The sequence below is a fragment of the Lissotriton vulgaris genome, chromosome 3_1 (genome assembly GCF_964263255.1).
Source record: "Lissotriton vulgaris chromosome 3_1, aLisVul1.2, whole genome shotgun sequence".
In the NCBI taxonomy this organism is placed as follows: Eukaryota; Metazoa; Chordata; class Amphibia; order Caudata; family Salamandridae; genus Lissotriton; species Lissotriton vulgaris.
The window spans coordinates 709925987-709939583 of record NC_141689.1 but is presented as its reverse complement, the minus strand read 5'-3'; the positions used below and the strand labels follow the sequence as shown (position 1 = coordinate 709939583).

The 13597-nt window shown below is 44.2% G+C and overlaps 1 protein-coding gene across 1 annotated transcript in view; it reads right to left on the bottom strand.

Annotated features, from left to right (window-relative positions):
* Nucleotides 1–13597, bottom strand: part of WDR36 (WD repeat domain 36) — a 443575-nt gene that overhangs the window by 395298 nt on the left and 34680 nt on the right. Inside the window, exon 2 of the mRNA XM_086963545.1 lies at nucleotides 11288–11315. Within this exon, the coding sequence (XP_086819671.1) occupies nucleotides 11288–11315 (28 nt within the window). The remainder of the gene's footprint in view (nucleotides 1–11287; nucleotides 11316–13597) is intronic.

The following is a 13597-nucleotide window of genomic DNA, read 5'->3' as shown; positions in this document are numbered from 1 at the left end:
CCATAACTTTGGCGCAGTTTGATGAATCTTCACGAAATTTTGAAAAACAAAGTGGCACGGTATGTCTAGTTCTACTTGGAGAGTTTCAGAGTGATCCGTCAAGCGGGGCCGAGAAATGGGAGGTGGTCAAAAAATGTGGGTTTCCCATGCAATTTCCCAAATTGATTTTCAACACTACTACAGCATGAACTGCTGAACGGAATTACACAAAATTTGGCAGAGTGGGAGGTGTTGGTCCAGAAAGAGCCCTTTTTAGGGCTCGGGCCTACGTCACACTGCGTAGCAGTGTAGGCGGAGCCTAAGAGTCCTGTAGTTAGCGTCTCCGAGAAGCTACCTAAAATTCCGGCTGTTTGTGATTTTTTCGGCTTTTTTATGCCAGCTGCATTCTGATTGGCCTTCTCCTGCGTGTGTTTTCGGAAGAGAGCACGCAATAGGCCATAGGCGGTAGAGTAGCTCCGCCTATTGCATATTCCGTGCGGACACGTGCAGGAGAAGGGAATATTTCTTTAATTATCATGGCTGACAGGGGCCGCGGTAATTGAAGACAGATGCTGGGCGCGCGTACACCAGTCTTGAGTTTTTAGGGCTCGGTGCTACAGGCGCGCACCACTGCTCGTTTTACAATACGATCGCTTTCGCGATCAGTTGAAGTGCCGCCTGTTACACATGCTGGCGTCTGGGAGAACGCGGTCTAATTAAGATATTGAGTTTCCTATCAGCTTGGCTGTTCTGTATTTTTGTTTTATGTTTTACAGGAGAACGAGGTCTAATTCAGATATTGCGTTTCCTATGAGCTTGGCTGTTCTGTATTTTTTATTAATGTTTTACACGATTGCCCTGTTTGTCGACATCTTGCTTCCCCGTTTGCCTCGTTCTCGGTAGCAGGTAATCGTCGTCTGTCAGGGAGGACGGGCGCAGTGCAGAGGAAATTTTTATTTCACTGAGTGCTGTTTTCTCCCCATCGGAGAGAACCAAATACAATAGACACATAAACTTGCACCTGATTTTTCTTTCTTCCCTGCTCCTAAGACCTCCTGCTTGCCAATCGAGATATATGGATTCGAACAAAAGGCGATAGATGGATTTAAATCTTCCTGCTTTACGTTGGAAAATTAACAAGCGAAATTCGGCTCAACAGAAAGAAATATTGGTTCCGCAAGCTCAGCGGGTGAATGAGGCTGTTAAACAAACCTGTGTTTACCTTGAAGAGCACGAGGAGAGAAATGCAATGAGGGCGGCTCAGCATTTCACCTTTCTGTGGTTGATGAAAAGAGCGTCTTGGTGGTCGGTGTTGTGTAAAATAAAACACCTGTTATTCCGAGTCGGTGTCTTGCACCGTGTCCTCGGTGAACGAATCGGGACCCCTGAGCCGGCAGAACCGTGGGAGGAGGGGGGGGGGGGATCCCTTGCACTTTATTAAAAATATATCCCTGTATTGCCCTGTCGGCGTTTCATTATCAGAGTAGGGCCCCACATACACCTCGAGGGGCGTACACCCTTTTATTTTCATGTCGAACCATTTTGCAGTTTAATATTTTCATATTATGAAGCCAGCAACCGGGGTTAGATGTCAACTTTTTAAGACAATAGGACCCGGACTAGAGAGCGATCGCCCGGGATCACACGTGTTCGCGCGGAGGAGCCGTGCCTCGATGTCTGCTGCCTCTGCTGACAACAGACACCAGCTCCATCTATTATCTACTGGCAACTAAAATGGACAGACATGTTCTGTGTACCAATATTGAAAAAAATCCCCCCAGAGGGGGTTCTTTACATGAAAAACATCATCCGCCAGAGACAAGCACAAGGCGATAATGATAAAATCAGGAGCATTGACCAAACGGATGCAAACATCACGAGGCAAGTGATAAAATTCGCCGGCGCGTGCCTGAGCGAGGGCAGATTGTGCCCCCTCCCCTTCCTTCATGTGGCAGACGGAGCACACTGGATACATTGGGATGGTAGCCCTGTCTGCGTGGCTGCAGGTCGCAAGCGCTTCAAACAGCAACGCGCATTTTTGGAGACGCTGCAGCTATTTAGCGCTCCGCACCCGCCTACAGTAAAGCACTACGTGATGCAGGTTTGTTGGGGGTATGGCGTATGAGTTGGAGCGGCCAATACACTGCAGAGGAAACGAAAAGGACATTTCTGATCATTTCTCTGTTCAAGAAGAACATCTGGCTGCAAAGGGAACGAACAGCTGTGCAGCCTGGTGCAAAGCCTCCCCCCCCACACCCAGCCTGTCTTACTGTATCTCAGTAACACTAGAGTAATAATACTTACCCCTATATTATTAATAATAATAATATATTCACTATATCTAGCCGTGGTGCCTTCACGACCCCATGTAGCACCACTAATTCTAACGGTTAAACCATTTCTTTTCTTGTAATTGATCCATTTCTCCCACGAGGACTTGGGAATGATAAATTACAACATTCAAAACAAAATCTGCAAATTAAAAAAAGAGCACAATCTCAAATAAAAAAATAATTGCTATTTGAAATTTTTCTTCTGATTCGCAAATATATAGTGACAGAAATGCAAAAATAGTAGGACTGGGAGAAAAGAATTTTATTTGTGTCCCCATAAAGAGGTTTTGTCAGAACCAAGACAGGGGCACTGCTTTCAGAGTCTTTGGCTCCTAAGGGGGACCCCAATCACCTGCCAGCTCTTTCACAGAAGCGCAACATTTCCATGCTCCCCCATCTGACCAAAGCTTCCATTCCAGACGACAGACCCCGGTGTCTCACAGAGGATCACACAACCCCACACAGACACACACCACACACACACACACACACACAACACCAGACACACACACACCACCACACACAACACTACATACATAAGACCACACACAACACACCACACACACCACACAACACCACACACACACTCATCACCACACACTCACGAGGCACACCCACACAACACCAGCCGTCAGTGCCCACTTTCAACAGGCACACACAACACCAGCCGTCACTGCACGCTTTGACCAGGAACGCACACCACCAGCCATCAGTGCACACATCAATTGGTAACGCATCCACAATTAACTATTGTAGCAATCGCAATATGGTGTTTACTTTTACACATATTCATCTAAAGCGCAGCATGCCACCATTGCTACAATTCCAATCCAACCCACATAATTCCACTAATTCCACTACACACCACATGCATACACTCCATAACACATGGCTAAAAGACATTGCCATTTACAATGCCATTGGCTCTAACTCAAATAAATCCGAGACTCACCACCACACACTCACCAGGCACACACACACACCCACACACCACCAGCGGCCGGTGCACACTTTCAACAGGCACACACAACACCAGAAGTCACTGCAAGCTTTCACCAGGAACACACACAAACCACCAGCCATCAGTGCACACTTTCACCAAGCACATACAACACCAGCCGTCATTGCACGCTTTCACCAGGCACACACACCACCAGCCGTCTGTGAGTGAGAATGACTGCAGAGTGAGAGTGACAGCAGAGTGAGAGTGACAGCAGAGTGAGAGTGACAGCAGAGTGAGAGTGACAGCAGAGTGAGAGTGACAGCAGAGTGAGAGTGACTGCAGAGTGAGAGTGACTGCAGAGTGAGAGTGACTGCAGAGTGAGAGTGACTGCAGAGTGAGAGTGACTGCAGAGTGAGAGTGACTGCAGACTGAGAGTGACTTTGCAGAGTGAGTGTTCCAAAGAGAGCAGGGTATGCTTGTGCGCTTACACGGTGCACTGACACACAGGAGCTAAAACAAAGAACAGATGAACACGTGTCTTGGGAGCTTCATGGAGGCAGCCGGCCTTCTGTGAGGGGAGCAGCAAGGAGGGAACGTCCCAACCAATCAAGCCCAACTACTCACAACCTACTGTATGATTACAACACAGGCCAAAGGGCAGAGTGTGCAGGGTGAACATTGCGTGAGTGTGCGGGGTGAACAGTGTGTGAGTGTGCAGGGTGAGCAGTGTGTGAGTGTGCAGGGTTAACATTGTGTGAGTGCGTAGGGGCAGTGTGTGAGTGTGCAGGGTAAGAAAACTCGAACTAAGTCCACCACACACACACATAAGACCACACACACACACACCACACACCACCACCACACACACACACCACACACTCACCACCACACACTCCCCACCACACATGCAACCACACACACACACCACCAGCCGTCAGTGCACGCTTTCACCGGGCACAAACACCACCAGCCGTCAGTGCACGCTTTCACCGGGCACAAACACCACCAGCCATCAGTGCACGCTTTCACCGGGCACAAACACCACCAGCCGTCAGTGCAGGCTTCCACCAGGCACACACCACCAGACGTCAGTGCACGCTTTCACCAAACACACACACACCACCAGCCATCAGTGCACACTTTCACCATGCACACACAACACCAGCCCTCAGTGCACGCTTTCACCGGGCACACACACCACCAGCCGGCAGTGCACAATTTCTACAGGCACACACACCACCAGCCATCAGTGCACACATATATTGTTAACGCATCCACAATTAACTATTGTAGCAATCGCAATATGGTGCACTTTACTTTTAGACATATTCATCTAAAGCGCAGCATGCCACCATTGCTACAATTCCAATCCAACCCACATAATTCCACTACACACCACATGCATACACTCCATAACACATGGCTAAAAGACATTGCCATTAGCTCTAACTCAAATAAATCCGAGACCTATTGCATTTCCAATGCTTGTTGTGATTTGTTGTAAATCAGTTCAATAGTAGCGGAGTAATTTAAAAATATATTATATATATACATTATATATATATATATATATATATATATATATATATATATATATATATATATATATATATCTATCTATCTAGGGACGCAGACCCATCGTACATCCGCAAAGTCACGTGCCACCAGCAATGCAGTGGTTGGCGAACCACAACCTGATCAGGAGATTGTGGTCACCATTTTAAGGGAACGGTCCCGGGGCATGAAACTGTTTATGCAAAGTGATCAAAGGGGTAAGGGCAGAGGGTACCCAGACCCCTTGGGTGTAGTAGAGGAGTGTGAGAGGGACCTATGTTGGGTACAAAATTGATTGTATCGGGGGGGGGGGGTTCTACTATGCTAATCCCCCACGAGTCTCAGCACAGAACTTGTGATAGATCTACACTTTGCGTTAAAAAAACAGTTTCAGACACCCACATAGCCACTTACCTACCCACACACTCATACACCCACTCACCGACCCACATAGGTATTCACATGCTCAGTCACCCATCAAGGCACTAACGGGTCCATTCATAGACCTACACAGGCACTCACAGAGCCAGTCACACACCCAATCACTGACCCACACAGACACCCACTCACATACCCATTTACGCTTCACATATACGCACATACCCATAGATCGACACTGGCGCTCACAAACCCTCTCACAGACCCACATAGAAACTTGCACACCAACTTACAAAACCATACAAATACTCACAAACCCACATAGGAACTGAAACAGAGAGAAGCACTCACACCCCCACTCATATACCCCAGAGCATGTATACAGCCACTGACACAGCTACTCACACCCATAAACTACAACACACCGACTCACGCTCATACAACCACTCTCACAACAACTCCCATACCCATATTAACAATTACACAGCCATTGAGACACCCAGTCTCTCACTCACACACAGACACACCATATCTCGTCTATGACACCTACATAGCCTGTCAAACACCTACTCACTCACTAAGCCACAGAATCAAACTCATTCAGCGACCCTTACTGCCACTCAGACACCGAGTTAGAGACCCATACAGCCTCTTATACATCCTCTTACACAACATCAAAAACACTGAGATACCTACTCCCAGACCTAAACAGGCAATCCCATACTCTCTTAGATACCCATGTAGCCAGTTATACGCCTATTATATTAAATATGTTGTTTTACATAAATGATTTTGGTTAAGGGGAAACTGTTGCTATTATGTGTTGAATGTGTGCTTTTGTTTGGGATCTGCAATGCTCAAAACACTAAACTAGGACCATTTTTGAGGGAAGGAGGAGTAGAATAGAGTAAAAGGCTGCAGTAAAATGAGACAGTTTTGAAGATGAAAATGGAGGACAGCAAGTAGAATAAAAACAAACATACTTGATTAGATGGTGGAGATGTATATGGAATTAATATTAGGTAGTGATTTGGAAGGAAAACGGTAACTACATTTGTGACTGATTTTGAAAATAAATTAAAATAATTATGTTGCTAGGAATATGCTTGAAATTAAGAGTCAACCACACCTGCAACAGTTTACTTTTGAAGCTGTAATGCTGCTTACAGAAAGTATTGTGAACTTTTGACCTGAAGATAGGTGGAGAGTGCTGCAGAATATGGGGTGGGGAACAAAAACAACTTCACTTTGAAACTCAAAACAGTGGTGTGGACACAATGGTAATTATGGAGTATTTGGCTTTTAAATTGAGCAGCTTTTACAAAGTAAAACATGAATGCAAACTATTAATAGTAGATTGTTAAATGCTTCTACAAGCTTCCATGTGGATCCACCAGTTAGGAAACAGAATTTTAAAAAAAAGAAATTCACTGAAAAAAACAAAGGTTACAGGGACGTTATAGTTCGGTTTAGATTTTACACACAGAAAACTATAAACAAATTCAACAGTTATAGTTACCTGAGCGAACTACAACTTACGCCCCCACAATGCACTGCTTATGACCTCACATATTACATCACCCATGACATGGTCAGTGACATCACGGATGACATCTCAAATGACATCACTTATAACATCATCTAGTGATTAGGAGTGTTTTCTAAACGTTTCTGAGTGTTTAACATATATACTAAGGTACCACAAAAGTTTAATTAGTGTACTTGATGTACTACTGAGTGTTTCAATTTATTTATTTATTTTAATTTTTGTGTTTCAATTTTTAACATATATTATGTGAGTGACTGTATGTATCCTTGCATGAGTGACTATTTGGGTGTGAGAATGACTGTGTGTATCTATGTGCAAGTGATTGCTTGGTTGGGCGAGTGGCTGTGTGGATGATATAATTTGAGATGTTATCAGTGTTGTGATGAGTGATGTCACTGACCTTGTCATGAGTGATGCAATGTGTGAGGTCATAAGAAGTGCACTGAGTGGGCGTAAGTTATAGTTAGCTCAGGTAACTACAACAGTTGAATTTCTATGGTTTTGTGCGTGTATAATTACTGCCTGAAGAGAGAGTGAGAGAGAGGGAGTGAGCGTGCGTGTTCCATTAATACAAAGCATCTACTTTTAGAGCCAGCGCTGCAAGGAAAAGCAGAAAGCTGTGAACTCAGTTTGCATTACTGACAGAAGTTCTAGTACAAAAGCGTGTACACGTTCGTAATATTTAACACTTATAGGATTGCCTATAATGCTCCCAGAATGCTCCTGGATTAAAAGGGAAAGTCTGAAAGCTAGATTTGTGATGTTTTTTATGGGTTCATTTCATTTTGAAAACAAAGCCTCAACTAGAAAAAAGTGTTTTGCCAAACTGTTGCACAACTTTAGACGCCGTTTCTATGAGGCAGATGTGTATAGTGCTTGATTGATTAATACTTTAATAAAGAGCAAACAATTGCCCAGGGGCGTCTCGGTACTGCACCACACATTTGACAGAAATAGAAGAGATCAGGAATACTAGTCTTGCCTGAACAGCCAGGTTTTTAGACCTTTCCTAAACATAATAAGGGAGGTGGCCATGTTTAATTCTAAGGGCATGCGATTCCAGTTTTGAGCTGTGCAAAGGATGATACTCCTACCACCCCAAATAGTCAGTCTGTACTTGGGGATTCTCAGATCTTTAGCAAAACTAGAGTGTAGCGACCTGCCCAGTAAATGCCATCTGCACTGGTCTTTGAAATGCACAGGACCAAGGCCATTAGGTGCCTTATAGGCTGTACAGATTCCCTTAAAGATGATCCTTTTTTCGGACCTGCAGCCAATGCAAACATTGAATAGCTGAAGAGGCTGATCTAAATCTATAAACTTTCATCAACATTCAAATTTATGTAAATCTGAAATGATTCAACAATGTTTTCCGGCAAATTGTGGTAGAGGCCATTGCAGTGTCCAATCCTGGATAACACTAGTGCAATGAGAACTGTTTTAAGCATGGCAATAGGAAGAAATTGCCTGAAAAAGGCACTAGAGTAAACTTTGTTTACCTGCTCTTTGTATGTCAGACTGTCATCAAGCATGACTGAGACTAGTCTTCTGAACCAGGTTTAGAAGGGGGCCTGGTTCTTCAGACCGTTTGGGTGACAAAAAGGTTGGATTATTAGCAAACAATATGACTTCCGTTTTAGAGGAGTTGAGTTTTAGGCAATTTTGGTCCGTTCAAGAACCTACTGCACTCATGCAGCTGATTACTCATATTGGGGCCTTTGTTCGATAAGGAGACCGCGATCTGGGTGACATCGGCGTACGAAACCAATGGCAACCCAAATGATTTAATAAATGCTGCTAAGTGGGAGGTTGAACAACGAAGTGCTTATAGACGAGCCCGAAGGACTCCACAAGGCAACGTAAAGGGTGAAGAGGTGAAACCTTTGAAAGAGACCGAATATATGTGTTGTGTCAAAAATTCTCTCAACGATGAATGGCCGTCTTTTGAATTCCCAGGTTCTGTAATCAGGCAATCAAAACGGCATGATTGACTGTGTCAAAAGCCGCAGAGAGGTCTAATAGGACAAGGGCGGCAAGGTTTCCCATGTCCACTGCGGCTCTGATCTCTTCTGTGGCCACGTCAAGGTAGACTCCATACTAAAAGCCTTACGGAAGCCGCATTGTGCATCATCAAGAAGTGGGAGTCTTGAAATAGAACAATAGTTATTTAGATCCTGTTCGTTCAGGTTCGGTTTCTTTGGCAGCGGGAGTTCGTAAACTGCCTTCCACTGTTTAGGTAATATTCCCGAACTGAACATGGTGTTAACAATTTAGGAAAGAACAGGCGATACTACCTCTGGGACCAGATGCAAAATATTAGGTGGACGAGGGTCCAATGGGGAACCCGATTTTAGTTTGGGTTTAGCCTCAATAACTTGCTCCACCGCTACCAAAGCAAACTCAGTAAAAGTGGGTTTATCTAGGGGTACTGCATTGTCCTCAAGACTGTTTTGGTTCTGAGAACAAGTAGCGGTAAATGTATTGAAGGTAAGTTTTACTTTCTGAAGAAAGAAACTTGTCAGAGAATCACAGAAGGTCTGACTCCCTCCTATAGATGTATGAGTTACTGGAGCTGATAATGTAGTTCAGACCAATATCTACATGCAAAATTGAGGGTGAATCCTTCTAAACCCATCATGAACGACATGAAAATAAGTTAGGGGTGCAATTCTTAAATACAAATCTTCACCCATTCATATATATCTTTGCATAACTGCAGATGTATGATTTTTTACAAATTCACAAAAGTTTACTTGAAATAGGTCTGGAAACCATACTCCTAGCACACTTTTGTGAATTCCATTTTACAAGAGCGAATATACATGGTCACAGGTTTGAATCCCAAGGGGCCCACTCAGCTTTTCATTCTTCTGAGATCTATGTAATGAGTTGGGTAGAAACAAACATCTGTTGTTTCAATGCTAAGAGACCAGAGGGTGAATGTGAGCCTTACAAATATGTTACCAGGCCTCTTCAAATCTACTTGCTAATTATCTATGGGCAGTCAGATTTTATCAGGGCGAGATATATTTAGGGTCTACTAGCCTGTTCTGGCGAGCTGACATAGAACAGGTGTTCTGTTCACTCAGAAAGTGAAGGAGCAATAAAGATGCGTTTAAGACTTGCTTTTATTATGTCACATTTGCTCGGTGTATAGAGACCGAGGTTAGAAGTCAGTTTACATCTTCTTACAATTACATTTCTTTTTCGGACTACAGAGTTCCAGGATTTTGTAAATTGAACTTTCTGGCGTGCATTACAAAGTATGAGAAATGAAAGGCTGTAGGGTGTAAGCCTTTTTTCTAACATACAACATTTAAATAGCTAATAAGTGAACTGTACAAACATTCCGAAATATTTCAGTAGTTATGAAAGCCAATTTTTTGTAATTCTGTGTGATATAAATCGTTTTAAAAGGATGAAAATCGAATAATAAACATTTTACTTGGTGATGTGCAAATGATAAATATGTTTGCAGAAACCCAATTTTCACATATTATTGTTTATGCACTATATGGTTTTATTAGTAAAACTGCATGTTAATGGGAACGTGTTGGGCCATTTCAATAGGAAATTTACTGTCTGTAAATAACAGTACACTACCACATCATGCTTTAGTAACATATTTTTTAAAAGTAAGTTTTTAAACATGAACTGAGCAACACTCCTGCCCCTCCCCTGATGGCAATGCTATTAGTGAACTAAGAGGCAAGTCAGAGAGCATGTGATTTTGATTCTTATTTTACATGAAGTATACGTTTATTTTATTTAATAAAAAAAAAAAAGAGGGGGTTTTGTGCAGCAGAAATGCTGAACTGACATATTTGAAGATTCTCTCAAATGTGATGATAAAGAAAAAGGCAGCTCTGTAAAATAAAATAGTTGTCTAGGTTCACACAATTTGAGATCAGGTTAGGGGTCAAGTACATTACAGTTAGGTTGAGTAGATTACTGAAGTTACTAGACCGACAGGTCTTGAATCATTTTTATGATTTTTCGAGGCCTGGTTAGGTCACATTTGCCCATGCAAAAATCTGCTTTACGACAGCAAATTCACTTTTTCTACACCTCTTTCTATAAACACCCTCCCACGCCCCGCCCCCTTCACTGGAAAAGTCCTACTCCTGCAGTGTGAGGTATACACTTTCCACATTTTCTAGAGTAAGAGGAGTTGGTGAATGCCCTTCAAAATGCAAGAAAGTGGGTGTTCACAGAATCAATGGCCAGTCGAGCCCTTTAACTACAGCTTCCCATTTACTTCCAGCTCCTGTGTAGATTTGCTTAAATTTAGGAAAATCCAATAATTCAAACCCTGATGCATTATGAGCATAATCAGGGAGGCTGTCATCAGAGCTCTGATGTAATGAGACTGCTGCCATAACTTGTCACCTAACTCTTTGGCACCCAAACAGACAAGTGGATTGTTTTATTATTTTTTTACTGGACAGATTTCCTAAGCATTATGTCCCTTAGCCAAGTAGATGTTTTATAAAATGCCACAGCCATGAATCCAAAGTCCATTTACAGAGTATTAAAAGTCTGCATACTTACTCACTGCAACTATGCCAAGTTTGTTCACCTGTAAGAGAGAGCACAGTAGATCAGTTTCCAAGTTCAACTGATATATGCAAAAGAAACACAAAATTATGTGTTAAGGATATTCTATTATAACAGCACACCCAGACTGAAAGTAATCAATTACTCGTGGTTTATAGATATGTCCAAAGAAGCTTTCTAATATACAGTGCAATGGAAAAACACATTACTAATGGTTTAAAATGGAAAGCAACAGGCATGCACGTGTAACCCTTTAAAAACTTTGTTTTCCAAATCCATCAAAAGCGACCCCATTTACAAAACTATGCCTTTAGAACTTGTAAAATTACATCTATACGATAGATCTCAACATCTGGAGCAAATAAAAAATGTTAAAGAGCTTAAAATTAGATACCATAAATACTTAATGAAATATACGACCGAGAAGATATCCTTTCTACGGTGTGAGCTGCGAGTGGATCGTGCGGCCGACGGCATATTCCCCCAACGTAATCCTGCCTGGGGAGCTCTACTGGATCGCGGCTCTTCTCTTCCCGGCCGCTGTTGATGCCTTCTGCACGCACCGGACTGACGGGCTTATCTTCCCCGCACCGTGACGGGCGCGCACACCCAGGGGAGACGGCGCGGAGTGCTGGGTCTAGGGTGACCAACCGTCCGTAAATTTCACGGACAGTCCGTAATTTTGGCTGTCTGTCCGTTGTCCGTGAAGGATTCTTTAACGGACGCCATTTGTCCGTAATTTTAACCGGGCACAGCTTGCCCCCACCTCCCTTCTTGACTCTGATGCTGTATGAAAGCTCAGACCACCAGCAGCACTGTAGAGGCACAGCGGGGTGGCAACCCTCACACCTCCAGCCCTTGATGAGCTGTTAAGAGGTGCTTGAAGGTGACAGAGGGAGGGGCTGCAGGTTCAGGAGCAGGGGGCATGCATTCACATGCAAACAGCCCTGAATGCGTCTTGTATCTGCTATTTAGAGGGGGGCTCACACATTCCATTTCTACCCAGGGCCCCAAACATCCTAGACTTGGCCAGATAACACCCCTGATTACACAGAGGCAGCACCTGCTTCTCTTCACCGAGCTTAATCACTGTCACTAATTTGTAAGCAAACCTCGGATCTTCAAACATGCATAATGTAATACAATAAAGAAATGGCACAATCGCACCCACACTGATTAACAAAGTATGGAGTTCAATCAGTTCTCTTAGAGTATCTCCTGTAAGTACTGTACATCACAGTGGGGGATGGCATTTTGGACAGAGAGCCTGTCTTCTCGTTGTCTTGTGCAGGAGGGGGCGAGAAGCCCAAGATGATTCTAGAATACTGCATGCCCACCCTGGTGGATCACGTTCCCTCTCCTGTGATGACTCCTGCTCCTGTCCCCCCATGTGGTGGCTCCAGTCCACCCCACAGTCTGTGATGGCTCCTGTCCCCATGTTGTGGCTCCAGTCCACCCCCGCTTGTGATGGCTCTTGTCCCCCCCTGTGGTGGATCCTGTCTCCGCCCTGGGTGGCTTCTGTCCCAGTCCTGGAACGGCCCCTGCAGCGAGGGTGAAGTTCTTGATGGGCCTCTTCTCAAAAGGGCTCAGCTCAAAATTAATATGAAAAGGTGGGCGTTTAAGTAAGTGAAGGGATGTGTGAATGGCTGGATGAATTAGTGAAAGGGTGAATGGATGAATGAAAGATTGAATAAATGGATAATGAGAGGATAGATGGATTGATGAGTGAGGGGAAGGATGGAGAGAAAATGTAAATAGCTGGATGTATGGTGGAAGGGTAGCTGGATGATTGATGAGGGGAAAGATGGATGAGGGGAAGGATGATGGATGGAGGGGAAGGATGGATGGATGAGGGGAAGGATAAATGGATGAGGGAAAGGATAAATGGATGAGGGAAAGGATGGATGGATGAATGGAGGGGGAAGGATGGATGGATGAGGGGCAGGATAAATGGATGGGATGGATGGATGGGTGAGGGGAAGGATGGATGAAAGGAAGGATGGATGAGGGGAAGGATGATGGATGGAGGGGAAGGATGGATGGATGAGGGGCAGGATAAATGGGATGGATGGATGGGTGAGGGGAAGGATGATGGATGAGGAGAAGGATGGATGGATGGAAGGAGGGGAAGGATGGATGAGGGGCAGGATAAATGGATGGGATGGATGGGTGAGGGGAAGGATGGATGAAAGGAAGGATAGATGAGGGGAAGGATGGACGGATGACGGGAAAGGATGGATGATGAGGGGAAGGGTGGATGGATGGATGATGAGGGGGTGGGTGAAAGGATGGATGGATGGATGA